Source organism: Amphibalanus amphitrite, unplaced genomic scaffold, assembly GCF_019059575.1.
Source record: "Amphibalanus amphitrite isolate SeventyFive unplaced genomic scaffold, NRLGWU_Aamphi_draft 000800F_arrow, whole genome shotgun sequence".
NCBI lineage: Eukaryota > Metazoa > Arthropoda > Thecostraca > Balanomorpha > Balanidae > Amphibalanus > Amphibalanus amphitrite.
Genome location: NW_024882294.1, coordinates 116,820 through 138,331, shown reverse-complemented (window position 1 = coordinate 138,331; position 21,512 = coordinate 116,820). Strand labels below are relative to the sequence as shown.

Below are 21,512 nucleotides of genomic sequence, written 5' to 3'. Positions count from 1 at the left end.
GTGGTAAGACGGCCAGGTTCGATGCGTGTTCATTGGGTTCAAAATTGAAACCAGCCAAGGTTTTGCTGACTTCTATCGACTTATCGTAGGAGATATTGATATAGTTATTTTTTAACACAATTTTCATGCTCATATTGCTTGGTGTTTACCATTTATAGTCTTATCCTGCCAATCTAGCCCAGACATTCATAGCTCATCATCGTTTTGAACAAACTCCTGGTTGATAATCGAGAACGATGTAATCCTGCAGTCTTAGTTTTCCGGCGTTCAAGGTCAACACATGTGGCTACGAGGGACTATAAAACTTTTAAGTGATAGAATAGCACGTCAGTACTCGCTACTCAGTCCCAGTCTTCACATAAGCATTCGGGGAGCGTTTTTCAAGATGTCCACATTCAGGGGAACTGGGAAGATCCTCTCCTGCTATCTCAACATTGGTAACAGATACTCCGCCTGTTACGGTGAGGACACACTTACCAAAACCCACCATCCCTAGTCGTCTGTGTGTTGTCGAGCCGCCTCATGGATGACGTCACCATTATAGTGACGTCGCCTCCAGTCGGTGTGACCCGCCTTCTGGGGCGGAGCTTCTGGAGTTCCTTCGATCGCAGCCATCGACTGGAGTCAGCTGGCTCTCCGGCGTCGCGCGCAGCGTCGCAATCGATGCCGTTTTGCGCGAGTCCTGCGCTCCGTTAGCCGCATTATACTGGGAGAGGACGGAGACGAAGAGACGCAGCCATGGCAGTCAGAGGTGAGTGGGGGCTGCGTGTGTTCAGAATAGTATGTCTTAGTTGGTCAGATGTAGACATGTAGGCCGATATTGCTGCGCAATAGCCTACTGGCATTGGCAAAAACTCTAGGTAGGTAGAATAGAATGTTTCGCGGGTATGAGCTTCTTTGAATTTGTTTGCATTCGATGTTTTTCTAAAAAGATACACTTGATTCATGGCCAGAAGGTCAATGATCATTTATTTTTGAAGCCTAAACTCCGATGTTGTACCTCTCACCTCGTTTCTCTGACGCACACACACATGGTCGAACTTACGACTCGCGATGAGCCGTGCGGCACAGCCTACATTCGCAGGCGCTTACTGCTGCTGCCATCTAGGGACAGGAAATCGCAGCATACGCTCGCAGTAGCGGGCGCCCGTCACGAAATCGCTGCTCTATGAAATCAGTTATAAATAGAGCTGAACTTGTGTTGCTCTGAATGGTGTTCTTCGGAACAGTCCGGCTTGAATGTCAAATAACGTTTCGACTCTGCTCATTGGCGGCTTTTTATATTTGCCTCACAACGCGCGTCACGCAGGCTGGATGCTCCCATTGCATATAGGTACATTGCATTATGCATTGCAAACAAACACTCCGTGCAATGCCGATAGCTTTGACAGCAAACTTAGGTAACCGAACATTTGGGAATAGAGGATTGTCACCAAAAATAACGTATCTTTTTACCGCTCTGGTCGCTCAAGGTATACCTATCATGTTCTAATCGTTCAAGTTTATAAGTAAGATAGGTAAACCCCCTCTGATTTCATGAGGTTTCCAATAATTTATCACTGAAATGAATTTGCTTTCCGCCTATTTCATGTCATGTTTACGTACATTTCGAACGTTTTTCCACCTCGGTTCTGACAGCCCCTGAACAATTATTTTGTTTTGCTCGGTGAGAGCCTTACGGCAACTCTCATTTCATTATTTACCTCAGCCCATAAATAAGTTAAATAAATATGCCGATTACAAATGGATCCCCGGCCGCTGCTCATTACAACATCCTTTTGTTATTGTATTGCGCCGTGCGCACTGTTTCTTCGCCTTTTGTATCTACCGTAATTGTCATTCTACACCGGTTATGTGACACAACCATCATCACCCTGTAGTCTGAGCATGGAGCACTTATAAGAGTCATGCCGCCACCATTGTCTGTTGGCTCGAATGACTCCTACGTAGCAGGCTTCGCTGGCTGTCTGGCAGGCTGGACCGGCCGTCTGGGTCAGCGGACGTCACGAACCATCGATCCTTGCAATTACAGTCTGCAGTGTTGGCAACATCGAGCGGCTCTCGATGGCGCCAGGCACACGGCCAACTGCGCACTGGAATGGGTATTGTGTGTCTGTGACCGGAATGGTGTTTTGTCAGGCGACTTTTGAGTGGAAAAGACGAACGGTCAATGGCGGAATGGTCACCAAAGTTTTACGTGGCTACAAGCTCCACGCTCGTATCGAGAACACGGTAGCAATATCGAATTATTTTTTCCTTGATTTATGACTTTTGAGATGAATCATAACGAAAATTTCCTCTTTATAGCATGTCAGATACTTTTTCTTTATCGGGACCTCACTTATGACCCCTCAAAAAATGATGCTCACCTCGCTGAGCGCGATGGCCAACTGACCGAGACCCTCTTCTTCCGTCTGTTTCAGACGCACTGCTGTTGCTTTCACTGATGGCCATAGTGGCCCAGGCCGTGAAGCTCCCAGCCCTGGAGCGCAAGACTGAGAGACAGGAGAGACGGTTTATGGAGCGGCACGGCCATCTTCGGACCACAGTGCAGCCACCAGCCCCTGCGCCTGACTCACAGTCTGGCAGTCTGGACAGAGCTCCGACAGCTAAACCGAGGATACTGGTGAACGGAGATACAGCGAAGGAGACAGAGAAGGTGGCTGGTCAACAACAGGAACAACAACAGGAACCGAAACAGGACCCAGAGCAGGGACAGGAGCCGCAGCCAGAAACGGAGCCGGAAAGAGAGAAGACGCCAGATAAATCGCCTCAAGAATCCAAGGTAAGTATTCGATAGGTTCGTGATCGGTGTTGCAGTGCACTTATCTTGTTTTGACATTTATTGCAAGATATTTATCGTTTTTACAATTATGCAAACCTGTATGTCTTCGTCTAGGATGTGACAAAGCATGCACTTGGCTAACATTATCTAGCTCCTCGATATAAAGTCCGTAGTGTAAGATAATTTTTGACCTCTCGCCAGCCCGAGGTGCCAACTGAAAACCAGGGAGTGGAGGGAGATGAGGTTCCCGCCGGATCTTCTAACCGTCAGATGGCGCCACAGACGCAGCAGGTCGACCAACCGAGCGTCATCGACTCGGATCAGGTAGGCGAAACGTCCTCCAGCGGTTAACAAATTATACCAGTTAACCCTCGCCCCGTTGGGGGGCCATTTTGGCCCCCCCCCCTGTGGTTTTTCCTGAATAGCAAGAAAACGGCGGCGCGCAACGCCGCCAAATTTTCAGTACCTTCCCTTCCCGGGAATCAATTTGACACCTTCACACCAAATTTCAAGTCTCAGGTCACCTTAAGTCAGGAGTTATTGAGGTCAAACTGAGGTCATGTTCGAGCAAAAATGAGCAAAAAACATGCAATCTTGAAACGCTCACCAAATCTACAGTTATCAAGCAATTTCAAAGTTCTTTATATGATCTAGTAGACAAAAAGCGGCGTTACAAAACTGTTATCTCGGATTTTCAAAATTTTGGGACTTTGACCCCAAAAAATTCAAAAAAATGATTTTTTTAAACTAAAAAATAATCCAAAATTTTTCGGAATTTAAAAAAGCGGAATATATGTGATAGTCCCTGCGCTCTTCTATACACATACCAAATTTCAGATCGATATCTCGTTTTTTGGCCAAGTTAGAGCGAAAATACTGTTCAAAAATGATGACATCAAATTTTTGAACTCAATTTTTAGCGATTCTAGACCACGTACGGCAAAACAAAGACCACCAATGAACTCCCCGTGACGAGCTGCATCGATTCGATACCCATTTTATGCAAAAATGTTAGCTTTGAAATTTGACCTAATTTGACCTGACCTTGACCTGACCTTGACCTGACCTTTACCTGACCTTGACCTGACCTGGACCAAAACGTGACCTAAGCTGGCCCCAAAGGCTGCCTGACCCACATAATCGCATTTGTCATGTAAAATGGACCATAAAACATGTATTACACGACACTTTCATATTGTAACCCCCCGTGACCTGACCTCTGTGACCTGACCTGGTATCAGTGACCTCAAATAGCAAAATATGTGTTTGAAGAGCAAGTACCCATCGATGATTTTCAATGAAATGCATTTTACTCGATTTTACAACGCATTTCTTGAAATGCCTGTAAACGGTGAAAATTGGACCTTTTACCTGACCTGTGACGTCATCGGTTTGACCTAGGTCAATAAAATTGGGTCACAAGGTAGTTCCCTGATAGGGCTACCCAAGTTCCAACACCGTTTGCCTCTTGTCGCTAGGTTGCGTGGTTCTCGAGATCTTAGGGGGGGGGGCAAAATGCCCCCCCCCCAACAGGGCGCGTTGCTCGGCAGAGCCCAACGGGGCGCGGGTTAACAATTTCCTATGTCTTATTTCAGATAAACAAGAATGCGGCAAAGGAAACCACAACCACACCAGGTAATGTTTCGGCTCTGAGTCGACGTCTGTTGTAGCCTTTATTCTAAGCCTTTTCACGAGCTGAAAAAATCGTTTTCACAGCACCTAAAAATCTCGTTCATGTTCAGTTCACCCCATATACGATATCGGTATGCAGACACTTTGACGCTGATTTATTTTCGGCAGAGGTGGTGACCTACCAGCCGGTACCGGACAACGCGTACGCTGTGTTCGACCACCACGGACGCATCTGTATCCTGGCCACCATCAACGCAGACCTGGAGATTGTCTACTACACAGAGTACGACGAACGAAAGGTTAGTTATGGTTACAAAGTCCGATTTCTGATAAAATATAGAACTGAATTACATATGCTTGATGGATAAACATTATGTACATTAAATATTGCTGGAGGGTGTTATTGTTATTTTCCAATGTGATATATCTCCTGAAATAATTTTTATATTTCATTTACCGACACCGCAATTGTAGTATGCTTATTATCCACCCTCGCATGTGTGCGCCGTTTGCCAGCTTCTAATGTGTAGGGGGGGGGGTCGGTTGGACCCCCCCTTGCCGTTTAGCCCCTGATCGAGCTAGAAAAAACGAGCGTGTTGCCCGTGACGAGAGGAAGCCGATGATACCCAATTTTAAGGTCCTAGGTCATTGGTTAGCCTTCCAGGTCAGGTCAATGACCCAAAGTCGGGAAAATCGGGACCTGTTAGAAAGTCGTAAAGTGTGGCTGCTAAGGGGTTTTTCGGGGTGCTGATCACGAATATCGTGTTAGTTTTGATCACAGATGATGTCTTTAAGCATTTAGACCAGGTCGGGTCAGGTCAGGTCAGGTCAACCGGTAGGGGTCCTGCCGGGTATTCGTAGTAGGTGTCAACCGCCTCTGACAGCTTCGTAACATGTTACGAAGTCACCAAAATTACTTCGTAAATGTTCAAATGGTTGCTAAATTCGAATTCAGCTCCAAAAACTAGCCTAGAAACATGTAAAACTCGAAAAAGTGAACCGAGGTCACCCGAGGTCACCAAAGGTCAATGACCTGACCTGACCTTCAGGTGACCTTGACACCCACCCTTATGCATGGGAGCAACATCAAATCACATGTTTGAGCGTTTGAAACCACCAAAAGCTTGCAAACGCGCGGCTAATGCGAGCCGACATACGCGGAATCGCGACTCCGGCCAAACATGGTCTCGGAAAAGAGGTCACAGGTCAAAGGTCATTTGGGTCAGGGTCATGAAATTTTAATGGTAGGTGTAAAATTGATCAATACAAGGGTACTAAAAGTTTCGTCGCGATCGGCCGCTTTTTACGCGAGGTATTCGCGAAAAACCATGGGGGGGGGGTCCATCCGACCCCGCCCCCCTACACATGCGAGGGTTAAAACTTTCAACATGTTCAAATGTTGAAACTATATTGTCGTCTTCTGTTTCAGAAACTGACGGTTCGTCTGCCGGATGACGCCGAGGTCACGGGCGCGTGTGCCCGCGACAACGCCGAGCCGGTGATCAGCCTGCGCTGGGAGCACTTCGAGTTCAGCATGTTCTTCAAAGAGGTCAGACTTTCAGCTTGGTGGTTGTTTTTAGTGACTTATGTTTTGGTCGATGTTGTGTTGTGAACTTGTAACTTGCTTTGAAAAAAAAACGCGTTCGTATGAGCAGTATTCATGCTCAGTTGAAAGGCATCCTTCGAATGCATTGCTTCCTGGCTCATGCATCATTTTATACATAATGCTTATAATTTTAATTTGTATCTTGATATTTGCTTCCCTGGATAGTATACGGTGATGATTATTTTTCCCTTGTCCTCAGAATGACATCGGCAACACGTGGTATGTCAGTGACATGAAATTGGAGTACGACGCAGACCAGTTACCCGAGGCAAAACCAAGTGAGTTATCGCGCTATATGTGCATTATGCACATTACACACGCTATTTATTCCGTTTACGACGACTTGAAGTTGACGGCAATGTCTCACACGTTCCACTAATACCCTCCCCTCCTCTCCCTCCTCACAGGAGTGGGCAGGCAGACACTCTCCCCGCTCCACTAACCCCTCTCCCTCCCTCCTCCACAGGAGTCGGTCGGCAAACACTCTCCCGCTCCACTAACCCTCTCCACCCTTCCCTCCACAGGAGTCGGCCGTCAGATGTTGTGGATGGACCGTCAGATGCTCCACACGCTCCACCTATTCGGCACGCCCGTGGACAAGGCGTACTTCTGCACCTCCAAACAGGACCTGGATCTGTACAACGGTGACGGAGTCCGCTCTGCCAGCGTTATCCTGTGGGACCTGCACCTGCAGCCCTACGTGCGCAACGGACAGTTCGGAGCCTGTGAGTACACGATAATCACTAAATACGGCATTCAAAAATGGATTCTGTTTCACTACACAGAGAGTAGAATAAACGATGCTGCCTCTCATTTCAACCTTACTCGTTTCCACTCCCTTTTTTCCTTTTGGCATGGGTGATGCAGCGCTTAGAGCAGGCAAACTTACATAGCTGCCGCTAGATGGCACTACCCGTCAACGCCTGAAGTGGTATGCTGTGCCGCAAGACCTAATTCTCTGAACAAGGCGTTATGGGCTGCCGGCGGGGAATGGGATATCACTCAAATATCATTATAATATTTACGTTTCTTTTTGTGAGAAGGCCGTTCTAAAAATTGAACTTCAGATTATTAAATAAGACCCCGTGCCCTCTCGTTCCGTCAGCGGTGAACTGCCCCGGCGTGCCGGTCGGCCGGCGCCGTATCAACGAGACCGTGCCGCTGGCCGTCGGCTCGACCCTCGCCACCGTCACCGTGCTAACCATCGCTGGCTACGCCGTCTGGAGACACTTCAAGGTCAAGAAGTTCAACTACGACACCATGGAGTGAGGCGTGGTCATACCCTGTCAGTGATAGATTCAGTGGAGCGGCAGACAGACCTTGTGTTAGAAGCATGGGACTGGAACACTTAGAGGTGATTTAGTTCACGTGACACTAACTTGGATATGACTAGGTTCATGCTAAGATTCCTTCATAAATAGTTCTGCCCTTCATGTGATGGTTTAGTTTCTTTGCACTGCAATAATATTTCGATAATGAATCTTGTAGCTCAGGAGCCGAGCCAGATATTGTGCATGATAAATTGCGATTGATTTTGTGAATAACGATTTCAAAGAGCTGTGCAGGGGCAGTGCTTTGATAGCTCTATCAAAGCACTGCCCCTGTAGAGCGAATATAAATCATTTTCACCGCTTTATTGCTACCGAGCATAGGTTGGCATTATAGGTGCCCTAGGCCAGGTATATCACAGGGAATGTTTCCAGTCACGTGATAGGCGAATTTGCTGAACAGGAAGGGTAGCGCCGGGGCTACTTCGATGTTATATGCTATAGTTTCTGTTTATTGTGATGTGGTACTTAGCCTCTCCTGCTGGTATCTGCTGTTCTATTGCTTGCATATAACAATCTACGTAAGTAACTCTAAAAATCATACTAGTGATGACTGATGAGAAGAGTACTTTTAAATGGACCTTCTAAGCATTTGCCATTAAAAGTAATGGGAATCACACACTGTTTGACTGATATTCACATGCTTAAAGAGCACTGCTTGTGCTTTTGGAACTCGCTATATTTGTTCACGCAATCGTTGTCGGAAAGAATGTATTTTGTATTTTGTTTGATCTTAGCTATATGCGCAATCAAGTGGGAGTATGTTGTTCTTCTTCTATCATTTTGTTTGTTCTGCACCATTCTGCAGTATTGCTGCTGCTGCTGCTGTCACTGTTTCTCACAGCGCTGCACATTGCACATGTCTTCCACGAGCACTTTGTTGTTCGCATGCGGTGGTGAGCTGAATGGTAAATGTCTGACGTTTGAAAACGTTGGCCGGGTTGTTATTGTAGTTACTGGGAGGAGCGCCCGTGAGTGTCGTCTCTGTTGTTTTAATCATAAAATGCGCTTGAGAAGTGTGAAACAGTCTGCGCATGATCTGTGTTGAAGTGTTCAGTGTGTGCGCATGAAAATTATGATTTGGACGCTTCAGAGGTGGGCTTTGCGTTGTTGTAAGCATAAAGGCCGCCGTCCACTGTGCGGAACGCGTGCGGTCCGTACGGAATTTAACACAGAACCCTATGGGCGCATCCGGTCCGTACGGAAATCGTGTGCGCTCCGTCCGGACCGCATCCGAACGGCAATCAGCTGTTGATTTTCCTTCAGCTCTCCGCATGCGTTTCGGATGCGGTTGCTACGGAGACGGAAGAGTGATGTCCGACGCGTTGAACTTTTCTGCGGAAAACGCATCCGGAACGTCCGGAACAGACGTGGTTTGGGGCCGTGTCGGAGGCAAACATTGTGAATTGTACGAAGAATTGGAACTCGATCATCATGAAGTACATAAGTAAAAATTATTTCCTTAGAATGACAAGAGTATTCGCTGCTGGTTACTTGCAATATTTTATTTGGTAATAAGTGATAGGAAACATTTATTAGCTCTCCGCATCCGGACCGCATCCGGACCGCATCCGGACCGGATGCGGCCAGCGTGCGGCGACATTCCGGACGGACTCCGGACGGAATTCCGTCGCAGTGGACGGCGGCCTTAAGTGTACTTGTAGATGCCTACGCTTTCTGCAATAGGAAACGGCGCCTACTTTTCAATCTTCTGTGTTGTATTTCTTCGCTAAGTTGTCTCATTTGATAAAAATGGCATAACTTATTGTTACTAATCTACTCTATGCTGTTTGCTTTCGGAGTTGCACTAATACACGGGATATAAATATCTGTTTTTTACAGGTAGCTACGATTGTTTGTTTCCTTTTCCTGTACTCATAAATAAAAAAGATGTATAGGCGTTGTTTAACGCAAATAATAAGTGTGTCCAAAACACCTTAGATAAGCCACAATTCACCGATCTGCGCCCCAGTCTACTCAGCGTAACACGCCGTCCACATCTGTACATTTATTAGTATTGTGTTGACGAGAACGGAATGACTACAGCCCCCCGCGGAGGCGCGGCGATGGCGGCGGCCGTCCCGGGTAGGTTATATGGCACGTCATATTCACGGGGATATGCAGCGACGTTCCGCAATACCAGCCAGGGTCGGGGCGGCGCGCAGCGCGGCGCGACACCGACCGGACAGACACAGACAAGGAACGCAGCAGTCCACATCACTATAGAACGAAACTCGCGCTCACTCGCTCACCGCGCCGCCACTTTATTGGTCTAAGCCGGCCCCTCTAGGAGGAACCGCGGACTGACGAGTATTACCACTCATTCACCACTCGCTAACTCGCACTCCGGAGTCGAAGATCCGAACAAACATGGGATATATAACGGACGACAGCGTTGGCTACACACATGGTAGGCATTAACACGAGGCGACACACTGGACACGCACTATAATGCTGTTCTATCACGACTAGCGCCGCGGCGACGACCGCTCGACTACACCGGAAAATAGTGTGGTAACATTACACCGTGCTGCTGATGCGGAGAACACGCATACATGTTCCTTACACGAGATTACAGACACTCGTAGATATTCACATCACTATCGTCTGGTTTTAACACTCACACCCAAATATGCACAATCCACAATTACACAATTCGGTATGCTCACTTACAACGGGCTGGGCACATCAATACGCATAAACTCGGAGCTAGCGCCATCACATTTTATTCCGTGCGGTCATCTCGAATCACCGGGCCTACGATGAGCCGGCGGTCAACGCATGCTCAAACGCCGGGTGTTTGACAAACTACTGCCGTTAACTGCATCACAATCACATGGCGCACAATATTGTACCACCAGATTTGATGTACGCTTGGGTTAATCAACATAGAAATGTGATTGAAGTAAATCAATGACATTTACAACCACGTCTGAGCCTTATTTTTACATATAAAACCGGGTTCTAAGTTTTTGAGTCCGTCTTAACTGTGCTGAAGGCAATCAATGATAAATTATGCGATTTATAGGGAGGAAGACAATGTGCACTATAATCCCCAACTCATGACAATTCTTTGGAAGCCTAGTAAGTGCTTTAAAGAAAAATTTTACGAATACATCATGTAGACAAACCGCTAGCCCGTTATTACCGACAGACTATATGCAGTACGCACATCTCACGATTCTCTTGTACACGACCATGCCAATGCACACTCACAGAATCTCGAACCCCCACCCGGTGGATGTGCGCTTGTGTTCGCACCACACCGTCTTAACCTAATGACTAGATTGCACTCACCCGGCCCCCGTGAGCAGCGGCTTGCGTCGCCTCACATACCGGGATATGAACACGAATACAAACAACACGTCACTCACACACACACAGTTTTAAATTAATGTTTAAAAATATGGGTACATTGAGATCCGTGCGGGAGGGTATGTGAAAACACATGTAAAAAATAAAATAAAATAATATACTAATGAAATAACAAAAACATTTTGAAGACAACATGAAAATAATAAAAATGCAACAAACATAACATATCAATAAGTTAAAATAAAGTAACAACAATAACGGTAAAAATAACAATGATGATAACGAATGATAAATGATAATGCAATAACTCAAATTATTGTTAGCATGACGAGTAATCACATCATAAGGCCGACCGCCATGTGTCGTCGACAACATAATCTAAAAAAAACACGCCCGAATCATTAGTTACTTTGCACCAAATGCTAGAGAAAAATAAAATATAAGAAACGCGTATCCATGCTATGTACATTTTTGTAGGGAGCGAATAACTTGACTGATTTATTTTTCACTTAATATACTCGTATCCATGGCAAAAGTTTTTGCCACGAACGAACTTATACAATGATCACAACCATGTGGGTGTCTTACGTTGACTAGAAAGTCAAGTTGACTAGAATACAGGAACGATATCATATTTTCACGTAATGCTAGTTCTGACCAAAACACTCTTCATTCACCATCGGTACTCGATCGTCATTCCCGAAATAAAATTTGTAAAATGCCAGAAGCACATGAATCTGTAGCTAAATTCAGTGCAGCTGGCACTATGCACAACTGTAGGCGTGGTATGTGGGGCAGGGGATCTACATACTCAGCAGGATAGGTGTTTTCCAGTGATACAGCCGTCTCTCACGTGCACGTTCAGCCCAATTTAGGATCGAAATTTATACGAAAAATTATTAACACTGCAGGTAACTGGTATCATAAAACCACACAAACAGCCACACATACAATAATCACTAACAAACTCACTGGCATGAGCTCACTCACTCACTCTCTCACTCATACTCTCACACACAAACACATTCATCCCGATTTTCGGGGCACGCCTGTCGGGCGCCTTTCGTCCCCAGTGGCTTCTCGCCATGTCTTTGGTATCAGCTGCCGATGGCCCGTTGAGAGCCGGGCTGGACAAGCACAAAACACAACAACACGTACGAGCACAATCTATACACAGGTGTAAACGTATTTACAGCGCGAGGGCCGGGCCCGCCGCCCGGTCCCGCGCGCCTAATGGAATGTTACAGTATGGAAAACGATCGCACGACACGCACATACATACACTGAGCTGCGGGCAAACAAAAGCAGCCAGCCGCAGCAGCAGATCGCAAGACTCGAGTTACATCGCCATACTGCGCCCGGTTACGCGAATACAGTCAGTCAGATCGAATTCCAGAATCGCTGATTTTCGCCGAGATCAACTCGAGATTACGTGTCGTCATTCAGAAAGCTCAGCAGCAGGCTCACCCTTTCTCTCTGAGTCAGATGGTGAGCAGCGATCCGACTAGTCGGAGTCGGAGTCGGAGTCGCTGGAGGGCGGCCGAGGAGGCGGTGGCTCAGCGGCGGGTTTGGAGGCGTTGCTCTGAGTGGCTGACAGGTACGCTGCCGGCTCGTCTTTGGAGTAACAGAACTCCATCTCCACCTTGTACTCATACCTGGGGAGGTGAGACGAGTCGTTTGACATCAATTGTTATTTTGCACACAGCTGGTCAAAGTATAGGGAAAGCTCATCATTTGGCGCTATTTCTATCGCGCTACTCCTTGCCGCGACTCGATATGTCACTTCTCTTTGTAAACCTGCCACTCTATCTCATGGCCCCACCGGGGCACGACCTGCCAATCAGAGGGCCATGGCCGCCTGAGCTATAGGGGAGATAGCCTTGGGGCCTGGGGAGGGCGGTCGGCAGCCTCGCCGGCTCAGAGACTGTTTGAGTGTCGAATGCTTGAGCCTGACGGCTATAGGCACCCTAACCCACTAAACAGCAAGCAGAAGAAGAGACTGTTTGAGCGCCGTAGTGCCCTGCGGCCGCTGATTGTGCAATGAGACATCGCTCTGCCTAAACGGTGAGCTTTGCCATTATTATGAGCATTAATCTGTTTGTTTATTGGTTGTTTCTAAGTTTAAGATGTAAATATCCATGAATGTATGCTTTTTTGTTGACTGGTTCTATATTGCGTTTCAGGACGAAGCGGTGTTCACTAAAGGCTATAAAAGGCGAAATGCTACAAAGGCCGTAAGCTATAAAAAGAGATAATGGGTGGTTAGATGACATCTAAGAGCAACTATGTGACTATTATGCTTAAATATGAATTTGAGAGCAGTTTTAAGCGGTTTCAAGAACCACCTGACTGACACAGATAATCATGTTCCGGCATACATCGGGTACGGGCTTACAAATGGCAAAATTGAAAGGATATCGGTATTTGGCAGCAGTAATGTTAACAAATAGCGCCTTACCTGGCGAGGTACCTGACGTATTTCTCGGGCGGGTCGCCGCTGCCGCCACTGATGGAGGCTGAGCGACACACCGTGTGTGACACGGTGGTGTGCGGCATGGTGTACTCGACAAAGCAGAACCTGTCGAAAGTCTCCGGGATCTGGTCGAACGACGTCAGGTTCAGCTTGCACGAGAACGTGTGGTTCGTGTAGGCACCTGCGGGTTGAAACAGAATGCTGGTGATGTTCAGGTACTTACCAAGCGTAGGTGTCGAGCTTGTTTGTGCAGGGTTAATGAAGCGGCGCAAGGAAGACAATAGTGCTAAAACAATCTCTAAGGCATTTATGCTGTTTTAGCGTTAGATAAGCACCATTTACATACTGTTCTGCTCCCGTGAGAACCGACCCGCCTTCGGAAATTATCGGTCAATAAGGTACTATCAAAAACTGCTATTCAGCTAATTTTTTAGTCATGTTTATAAGCCGTGTTATGTTGATTTCTCTCAAATAATATGCCCTCGCATAGCGTCTTCTTAAACGGAAACGTATATTTCGGACACAATGTCAAATTTAAACCTGATTTGTTTGGCTGCATACCTGGCGTAGCTCTTACAACAATGCAAGGGTGATTTTCACTAGTCGCTACCAAACTACTCGTCATAATTGTTGATACCATGATCGATACCTACATACCACTGATACACCACGAATGCGAAAAAGTTTCCGTTTACTATCCTGCTGTCACGCGCCACCCTCACTGACCTTGTCCCTCCTTGGGCAGCCGCGGTATCCTCCAGGCGATGGCCCGGTGGTGGTGTTCGTATTTGGCGCTGCCTGACGACACCTCCATCAGGCTCTGCTCCAGAGTGTCCACCGCTCCCAGGATACGCTCAATGCCCTTCACCTTGCCCTGACTGTGGGCAAAGACAGGAGAAAGTCAGTCGGTGCACTGTTGAAGAGAGAGGAGCCTGGTAAATTTAGCTTTTTTAGAGCTATCGTTTTCATGTGAATGTGATTGATATCAAGCAGCGTTTGCTTTCCGTGACTATTCCCTGTACCAAAAATGATGTGATAATTTGAGCCTGTTGCAATATATATGTAAACATCCAGCCACACAAATAATAAAGTTACGATAAATCACGCTGCACAACATTTCTGCTTGCATATAGCGTACGTAAACAGGCCGTAAACAAAACACGTACCGGCGATGGGAGGCCTTCACTGATCCATAGCGGAAGTGTTTCTCGACCCGGAACATATAAATCCAGCACTCGGGCAGAGGCATTCTGACGCACACATCCTCGCACGGAATCTGGCCCATCTTCCTGCTGACGTAGCCCGGCACGAGAATGTCCGCGCTAATATCAACCTGTCATGAACAATGAAGAAGTTATGAAACATTTGTGCACTCCGCTAATTTTAATGAAACAGAACTGGAAATTTGTTAATTTACTTTTAACAAAGTTAGCATCACTCGGCACGTAATTTCAAGCAATCTCAATGACCAATTATTTTCGGAAGTTTCCGAATGGGTTGCACGTGACGAATAAAAAACGACGCATGCTCTCGTCCTCGTGCTAAAAATATTGTCGTGCTGCTTATAACGATCTACCATCGGTATGCGGCGAATAACTCGTATTCTATCTTCTTTGAATATCTACTGGAACATTACAATTCAGAATTGCATAAGCATAGATATTATATAAGGCAAGTATGAGGACGATTGAATGGCCATGGCGCCATCTTACCTTGTTCTGAAGGATGGTGTATTTGACTTTGACCTGAAGAGGCAGCTCGCGGCTCCTTGGTGGTCGGACTCTAAACCGCATCAGTTCAATGTAACAGCCATCCGGTGGTTTGAACTGAAATATAAACGAGCATTATCAGTCATCACAATTAACTATATCGATACGGAGCATGTTCCGAGTGAGCGAGGACCATATCGAAGCAACGAATACGTCATCGACCCGTATCGAAATTAGCTCCACCGCGTATGCCCACGTCTCAATGATTACTCACTTATATAAAGCCGTTCGAGCCATTCTATGAATAGCAACACCTACGTCAACGCCAAGTGAAGCTATTTCTGGCGCTCCACTCACACCACCACGCGCTCGAGCCACTCAGCCGCCTACCTTGAGTATCTGCGACTCCTTGAAGGCCTGCAGGTCGATGATGTTGTGGAACTGCACGTCCTCGAGACGGATCCACTCCTCGGTGGCCACGGGGATGATGTCGTGTCGGCCGACCACCTCCTTGCCCTGACGCCGCAGGTCATTGATACCCAGCTCCACGTCAGGCATTCCTGGAAGAGGGAATGAAACGGCCGTGATGGTCTCTCACTGGGACAAATTTTTAAGGAATTTAGCTTGCAGCTACGACGTACAGTGCGTATACACATGTGTAAGTCACTGCCAGTAATAACCCTCGCACCGACGGGGGGGCGGATATCCGCCCCCCCCCTGAGGTTTTTCGCGAATAGCGGGAAAACCGCGGCGCGTAGCGCCGCGAAATTTGGCATGACTATAACCTCATCAATTTTACACATGGTGTGCAAGTTTGAACCTCCTACCTTTTAAGGTCAGGTCACCAGGTCACTTTGAATGACCCAACCTCAAGTCACTTTTTTGCAACTTTGTCACCGTGCCAGAGCTACAGTAGATGTCGGAGGCCTTTGAAAGTCGCAGGATATTATTAGGTCATTAATAGCTACAATTTGTATATCTCGGAATTTTGATATCGGTGACCTAAGGTCAGGTCAATTTCGCGACCTCCCCATTATAAGTCAATGGGGGAAAATCAACTCCGTTTTTACCACTAAAACGGGTCGGAATGGCCCCATATACCATACATGACTTCATATACGATCAACCTTCACTACCTTGAGGTCTGACAGTTTTGCTGTTGGGCAGCTGTGAGGTCATGTGACGTCATCAAAGGTCACCAAAGGTTTTTGGCCAATAACTCCGTACAGGAACAAGATACAGACGCATGGATGGTCTCATTGTGTTCAGCTCGTCAAGACGCATCGAATGATATACATGATGACCTCGAGGTCACGTGACCTGAGGTCAACCTGTGACCTTGACCTTTCGAGGTCAACATATATATCATTCGATGCGGATTGACGAGAGGATCACGATGATGCCCTTAGTTTGTTCCTATCTTGACTAATTCGAAAGTTATTGGAGAAAAATTCTCTCCATATCTAGCGCCGCCATTTTGACTTTTTCGACCCCTGTGACGTCATCTTTGACCTGACCTGAAAATGACCTTAGTAAAAATTGTAGATCTTGGCCAAGCGTATCCGATGCCGTTTACCGCTTGTCGCTATCTTGCTTCGTTCTCGAGATCTCAGGGGGGGGGGGCGGTCATCCGCCCCCCCGTCGGTGCGAAGTTGGCGCAGACCCCCGTCGGTGCGCGGGATAATGGAATGTGCGATTTCAGATAAAAGATGGCCGAAAAACGTGTTGAATGTTTATATTGATTAGATCCATGTAAATTATTATCATCTTTGTATACTAAAGTTTAATCAGTTTCGTTGAAATTTTGAGCCCGTTAGCCAGGATACTGCCACTAACATGGTTGAATAAATGCAACGTTATACCCGAGCTACATGCAAACGACAGCAACAGCATTTCCGCTATACCTGAGAGGAAGGCGAGGAAGAACAGCCGAACCCTGGCCAGCTGCTTGGTGACCGCTCCCGTCACATCCTGCTCCAAGTAGACCTCGTCCACTCCCGATATCTGGATCTCCTCGGTCTTGTAGTTGAGTGCACGGTCACGATGCACGTTCACCTGACGGTAGTTAAGTTGGTATGGTGAGAATAGTTTACAAAATGTTGTCGGTAGCATGTGAATCAAGGAAGTATAAGCAACTGAGATGGCGTGATTAGAAATTACCTGAAATATGCTGAATTCATCGTGATACAATTTATTTTGCAGGGAAGCCACTTTGTACCAATCGGTATGAAACATCCAATTGACACGTCTGATTCCAAACATCAACGAGTGAAACGTTTTGTATCTTTTCCTCAAAGCAAAATAAACAGGAGAACTGCATCACGGTGGCTCGTCGGGACCGGCCCGGCCGGGGGAGGGGCGGCGGCGTGTGCATCGTGCACAGGGACACCCTGCGAGCAGAGACACTGGCTGTGCGGGGCGCGGGTACGGCTCTCGAGTCACTCTGGCTGAGTGTGAAAGGCGTCACCACATTCGTGGTCGGAGTTGCGTATAGGCCCCCCAGCGCCCCCGTGTCGGCCGCCCTGGACGCTATCCAGGATCAGCTGGCGCGGATGAACAGTAGGTACCGGCAAGCCAGTTTACATGCTCGGCGACCTGAATTTTGACCTGCAGCAACCATCCAAGCCCGAGGTCAAACGGTACCAGCAAACTCTACAGGACCTCGGCATGAAACAGCTGGTCTCCGGTCCCACCCGGCCCGAGTCCGGCTCGCTGATCGACCACGTGGTGGTCCGTGCCACCGATGACGTCACCACCGCCCGAGTCGTCCCCAGCAGCTGCAGCGACCACGACCTGGTGGTGGCCGAGACGCGGCTGAAGAGGGATCGCCGCCGGCCGACCGAGATCACCGTCCGTTCCACGAGGGGACTGGTGCCGGACCAGCTGCGACTGGAGCTCTTGCTGGCGGACTGGACGGCTGTGTACGGCGCGACCAGCACTGAGGAGAAGTGGGCGGCCTGGCTGGCCGTATGGACACCGGTAGTCGATCGGCACATGCCTATCGTCAAGGTGCGGCCCCGACACCGGCCGTGCCCGTGGCTCGATGACAGCGAAGACGTGCGCACTCTCATGCGTGAGCGGGATTTGGCTCGCCAAACACATGCCGCCAACCCTTCGCCGGCGAGCCGCGAGCGTTACACTGCGTGCCGTAACAGAGTGAAGAGCGCTCAGTGTGAGGCCAGATCTTCGTTCTTCTTATCATCCTATCGACACACCAGACGAACGACATGGAAGGACATCAGGCGGTTTTTGATCGCGCCGAAGGGTGCAGAGGCTCATCGCACCGACCCGAGTGAGCGTGATGGCCGGTGGGCCGCGAGGCTTAACCCACGAGCCGCTGGGGGGGGGGGGGGGGCATAAAGTTGCCCCCCCTTTACGTTTTGTGAAATATCTCCGGAACCTGATGAGCTACGAACGTGAAACTTGGCACAGCTTCAAATGAACACCTAGGCAATGTTTGAGGAAAGTTTGGTGGTTGTAGCACCGAAGGTGACGTCACAGTGACGTCATAAAGTTTTGTCGTTTTCCGATATGGACCGTTTCTGATGACGCTGAGCATGAAACTCGACTGTAAATGAACTAGACAGCACCTGCTGTCATCCTAAAACATCTTACTACACTTCCATCTAGTTTCTGACCAATAATCGGCCCTTTTTATTCGGTCCCATATATGTGATGTATCGTGAGGAATATGAGAGTCGCAAATCTATAATTTCACTTATGACGTCACTGTGACGTCATTTCAAATGGAATCGACACCAAATTTGGACACAACCTCGGCTAGGTATTCAGGAAGATGTGTGCAAAGTTTCGTTTCTCTATCTCTTCGCGTTGCGACGATATCGTCGCAGAAGTAAAGGGGGGGGGGCAACTTTATGCCCCCCCCCAGCGGCCGGCGGGTGGCGCGTAGGCCCAGCGGCCGCCGGGTTAATGCACATTTCGCTACGGTGGGGGCGCGAGTGGCGGACGCGTTGGAGCAGACTCGGAATGGGGCGGACCGACTGCCCCCGCGTCCCACTCGCGTGGTGAGCGGTGCGTTCAAGGTGCGACCGGTGACTCTACCCGAACTGTCTGCGGCGCTCCAGCGAATGTCGACCTCGAGGGCGAGCGGGGAAGATGGGATAACAATTGGCATGCTGCGCATGACTTTTGAAGTGATTGGGCCGCATTTGCTCAATGTCGTAAATTCCTCCATCGTGTCGGGCGCGGTGCCGTCGGTATGGAAAAACGCACTAGTTGTCCCCATACATAAGGGTGGTAGCACAGAAGACCCTAGTAATTACCGACCCGTGTCCATTTTGCCTACCGTGGAAAAGCTCGTAGAAAGTGTTATTTGTATTCAACTAACTACTTACCTGACGTCCCATAATATTCTGTGCGACGAGCAGCATGGGTTCCGGCCGGGCAGATCCACGGAGTCGGCGATGCTGGACGCTGTTGGTTATTTAATTGGCGGGATGGACCGTGGACTCATTGGCTGCCTTACCACAGCCGATACATCTAAAGCGTTTGACAGCGTTCAGCATCCCCGGCTCCTGGAGAAGCTCGGTTGGTATGGGATTGATACCCACTGGTTTGATAACTGGCTCAGTGGGCGCGGACAGGCAGTGAGAGGTGGAGAGGGGGACATGCAACCAATAACGCATGGCGTAATCCAGGGGTCCCTGATCGGCCCAGTACTCTTTTTAATTTTTACAAATGATTTAGTGTCATACCTGGAAATGGAGGGCTCCAAAATGGTGATGTATGCGGATGATGTGCAACTTTTACATCAGAGTAAGCCCAGTGACCTGTCGGGACTCAAAGTGAGCGTCGAACGCACCGTAGCCACCGTGCACAGCTGGTTTAGTGAAAACAGTTTAAAAATTAACCCTAACAAAACCGACCTCGTACTAATTAAGTCAACTAAGCGGCAGTCATCCTCCGAGTTTTCTGTGCAATTCGGCGATGTTTCTATTAGACCTTCCCCGGCGGTGAAAGTGTTGGGGATGGATGTTGACGGAGGATTAACGTTTGAGAAGCATGTTTCTAGTATAGTTAGACGGTGTTATGCCACTCTTGGTGGACTATCAAAAATGGCTGGCAAATTGCCAGAACCTGTGAAGAAAATGATTGTTGAATCACTTATTTTTCCGCATCTCAGTTATTGCTCTTCTGTGTGGGCCGGCTGCAATGCTTCCCAACGGCATCGCTTACAAAAAGTGTTGAACCATTGTGCACAGGTGGTGAAGGGGGCAAAACGGCGAGACCATGTCACGCCGTTATTAGCTGAGCTAAAATGGACGTCACTTGACAACCTTGTAGCCGAGCGCGACGTTTCCCAGATGCACTATTTGCTAAATAACGAACAGGCGCCCGGCAGCCTGACCGCGTGCATTGTACACCGCAGTGATGTAGCCACTAGGGACACCAGAGCCTCTCTGGCTGGTCTTCTGCAGATTCCCAGGGCGCGCAGTGAGCATGCACGAAGGTCCTTCTTTTATCGTTCGCCCGCTCTGTGGAACCGGGCGCCGGCTGAAGTGAGAGAGGCGCGCTCTGCGACGGCGTGTCGCAGAAGGGCGAGGAAATGGCTCGCCATGTCCTCGCCATAGCGGATAGCCGAGTAGGACACCGGACATCGGATTTTACCAATCTTTTAGTGTATCTATGTCTTTTTATCGCATGTTTACATCTTAACCTGTATTGTGTGTATGTAATATTTGACTCTTGTTCTGAAAAGCCATGATGAATGTGGATGAACATATGATTACATGATGATGATGATGATGAAGGAAAACAACAAGAAAAAAAATCTTCAAAAAGCACGATCTTATCTTGCCTTGAACAGAGTTTCTTCCACAAAGCTGGCGAAGCGTTTGACATCCTCGTAGTGCTGGGTGCCAAGTTTCAGCAGCTGTGAGATCTGGGGCGCGTGCTCGACCGGCATTCCCAGCTTACGGACGTCGCTGGCGAACTCCTTGACGCGGTCGTAGTCGCCCTCCCAGGCTGAGATGGCGAACTGGCCGAGCTTCTTGGTGATCCGCTCCGCCTGAGAAGGGAAAATATAGATATATTTAAATGTGCAAATTACACGAACATCCCATCATATTCAAAGTTAAAAATAGTGTGAAGCCTAAATTTATGGTAACTGCTGTTCCCATGGAAGGAACGCGAGAGCGTAGACCTACTGAATAGTGACTTTTCGCCGACAAAGGGCGAGCAGTGGCAAGCATATAATTCGGCCGATACATCATGACATTATCTAATGCGATACAATACCAGAGCTCATAAAGGACACTGCCACCCGAACAGCGTCGTCGCTTAGTGCTTACCTTAGTCATCTGACCCGGCCGTACTCCCGGCCGCTCCTTGTAGAAAATGTACTGCAGCTTGACGGTGAAAATCTTCCCGTATTGATCGTACTGCTGAGCTCCTGTAATCCGGGATAGACTTTGGTCAGCAGTCAGCGTTTTTTGGAAAGCAAATATTCTGACTCACACTGCAACGTCACGCAGTATTTGAGTTTTGACTTTTGACGTTAGGTCTCAATCTCTGCTAAGAGTTGAGAACAATAGAGAATGTCCTGCTTCAATAGCCAGGCAGGGTCTATGTATATTTTGTTATAAGGAAATCAGCAAACCAAAGCAGTACTTTTCGGATCAGGATCCGTGGGATCAGATCATCC

The 21,512-nt window shown here is 48.1% G+C and overlaps 2 protein-coding genes across 2 annotated transcripts in view; one reads left to right on the top strand and one right to left on the bottom strand.

Annotated features, from left to right (window-relative positions):
- Window positions 1-657: 657 nt before the first annotated feature.
- Window positions 658-9,179, top strand: LOC122366365. Its single transcript, XM_043338548.1, has 9 exons — window positions 658-751; window positions 2,424-2,785; window positions 2,987-3,109; window positions 4,381-4,420; window positions 4,586-4,716; window positions 5,847-5,966; window positions 6,223-6,301; window positions 6,548-6,748; window positions 7,129-9,179. Exons 1-9 carry the CDS (start codon window positions 739-741, stop codon window positions 7,290-7,292), a joined length of 1,233 nt encoding a protein of 410 aa, XP_043194483.1. The 5' UTR covers window positions 658-738; the 3' UTR covers window positions 7,293-9,179.
- A 167-nt stretch (window positions 9,180-9,346) lies between these two features.
- The window catches only part of LOC122366362 (titin-like), a 35,716-nt gene continuing 23,550 nt past the window's right edge, over window positions 9,347-21,512 (bottom strand). Inside the window, exons 9-17 of the mRNA XM_043338538.1 lie at window positions 21,160-21,260; window positions 20,667-20,876; window positions 16,753-16,903; window positions 15,239-15,408; window positions 14,852-14,965; window positions 14,306-14,472; window positions 13,866-14,017; window positions 13,125-13,320; window positions 9,347-12,321 (exon numbers count right to left, since the gene is read on the bottom strand). Of these exons, the coding sequence (XP_043194473.1) occupies window positions 12,171-12,321; window positions 13,125-13,320; window positions 13,866-14,017; window positions 14,306-14,472; window positions 14,852-14,965; window positions 15,239-15,408; window positions 16,753-16,903; window positions 20,667-20,876; window positions 21,160-21,260 (1,412 nt within the window). The 3' untranslated portion in view covers window positions 9,347-12,170. The remainder of the gene's footprint in view (window positions 12,322-13,124; window positions 13,321-13,865; window positions 14,018-14,305; window positions 14,473-14,851; window positions 14,966-15,238; window positions 15,409-16,752; window positions 16,904-20,666; window positions 20,877-21,159; window positions 21,261-21,512) is intronic.

Excerpts from the sequence above, each read along its gene's own strand:
- LOC122366365 (XM_043338548.1), top strand. Across the intron at positions 3,110-4,380 it reads GCGTCATCGACTCGGATCAG|ATAAACAAGAATGCGGCAAA; the intron begins GTAGGCGAAACG and ends GTCTTATTTCAG. Across the intron at positions 4,717-5,846 it reads CAGAGTACGACGAACGAAAG|AAACTGACGGTTCGTCTGCC; the intron begins GTTAGTTATGGT and ends CTTCTGTTTCAG.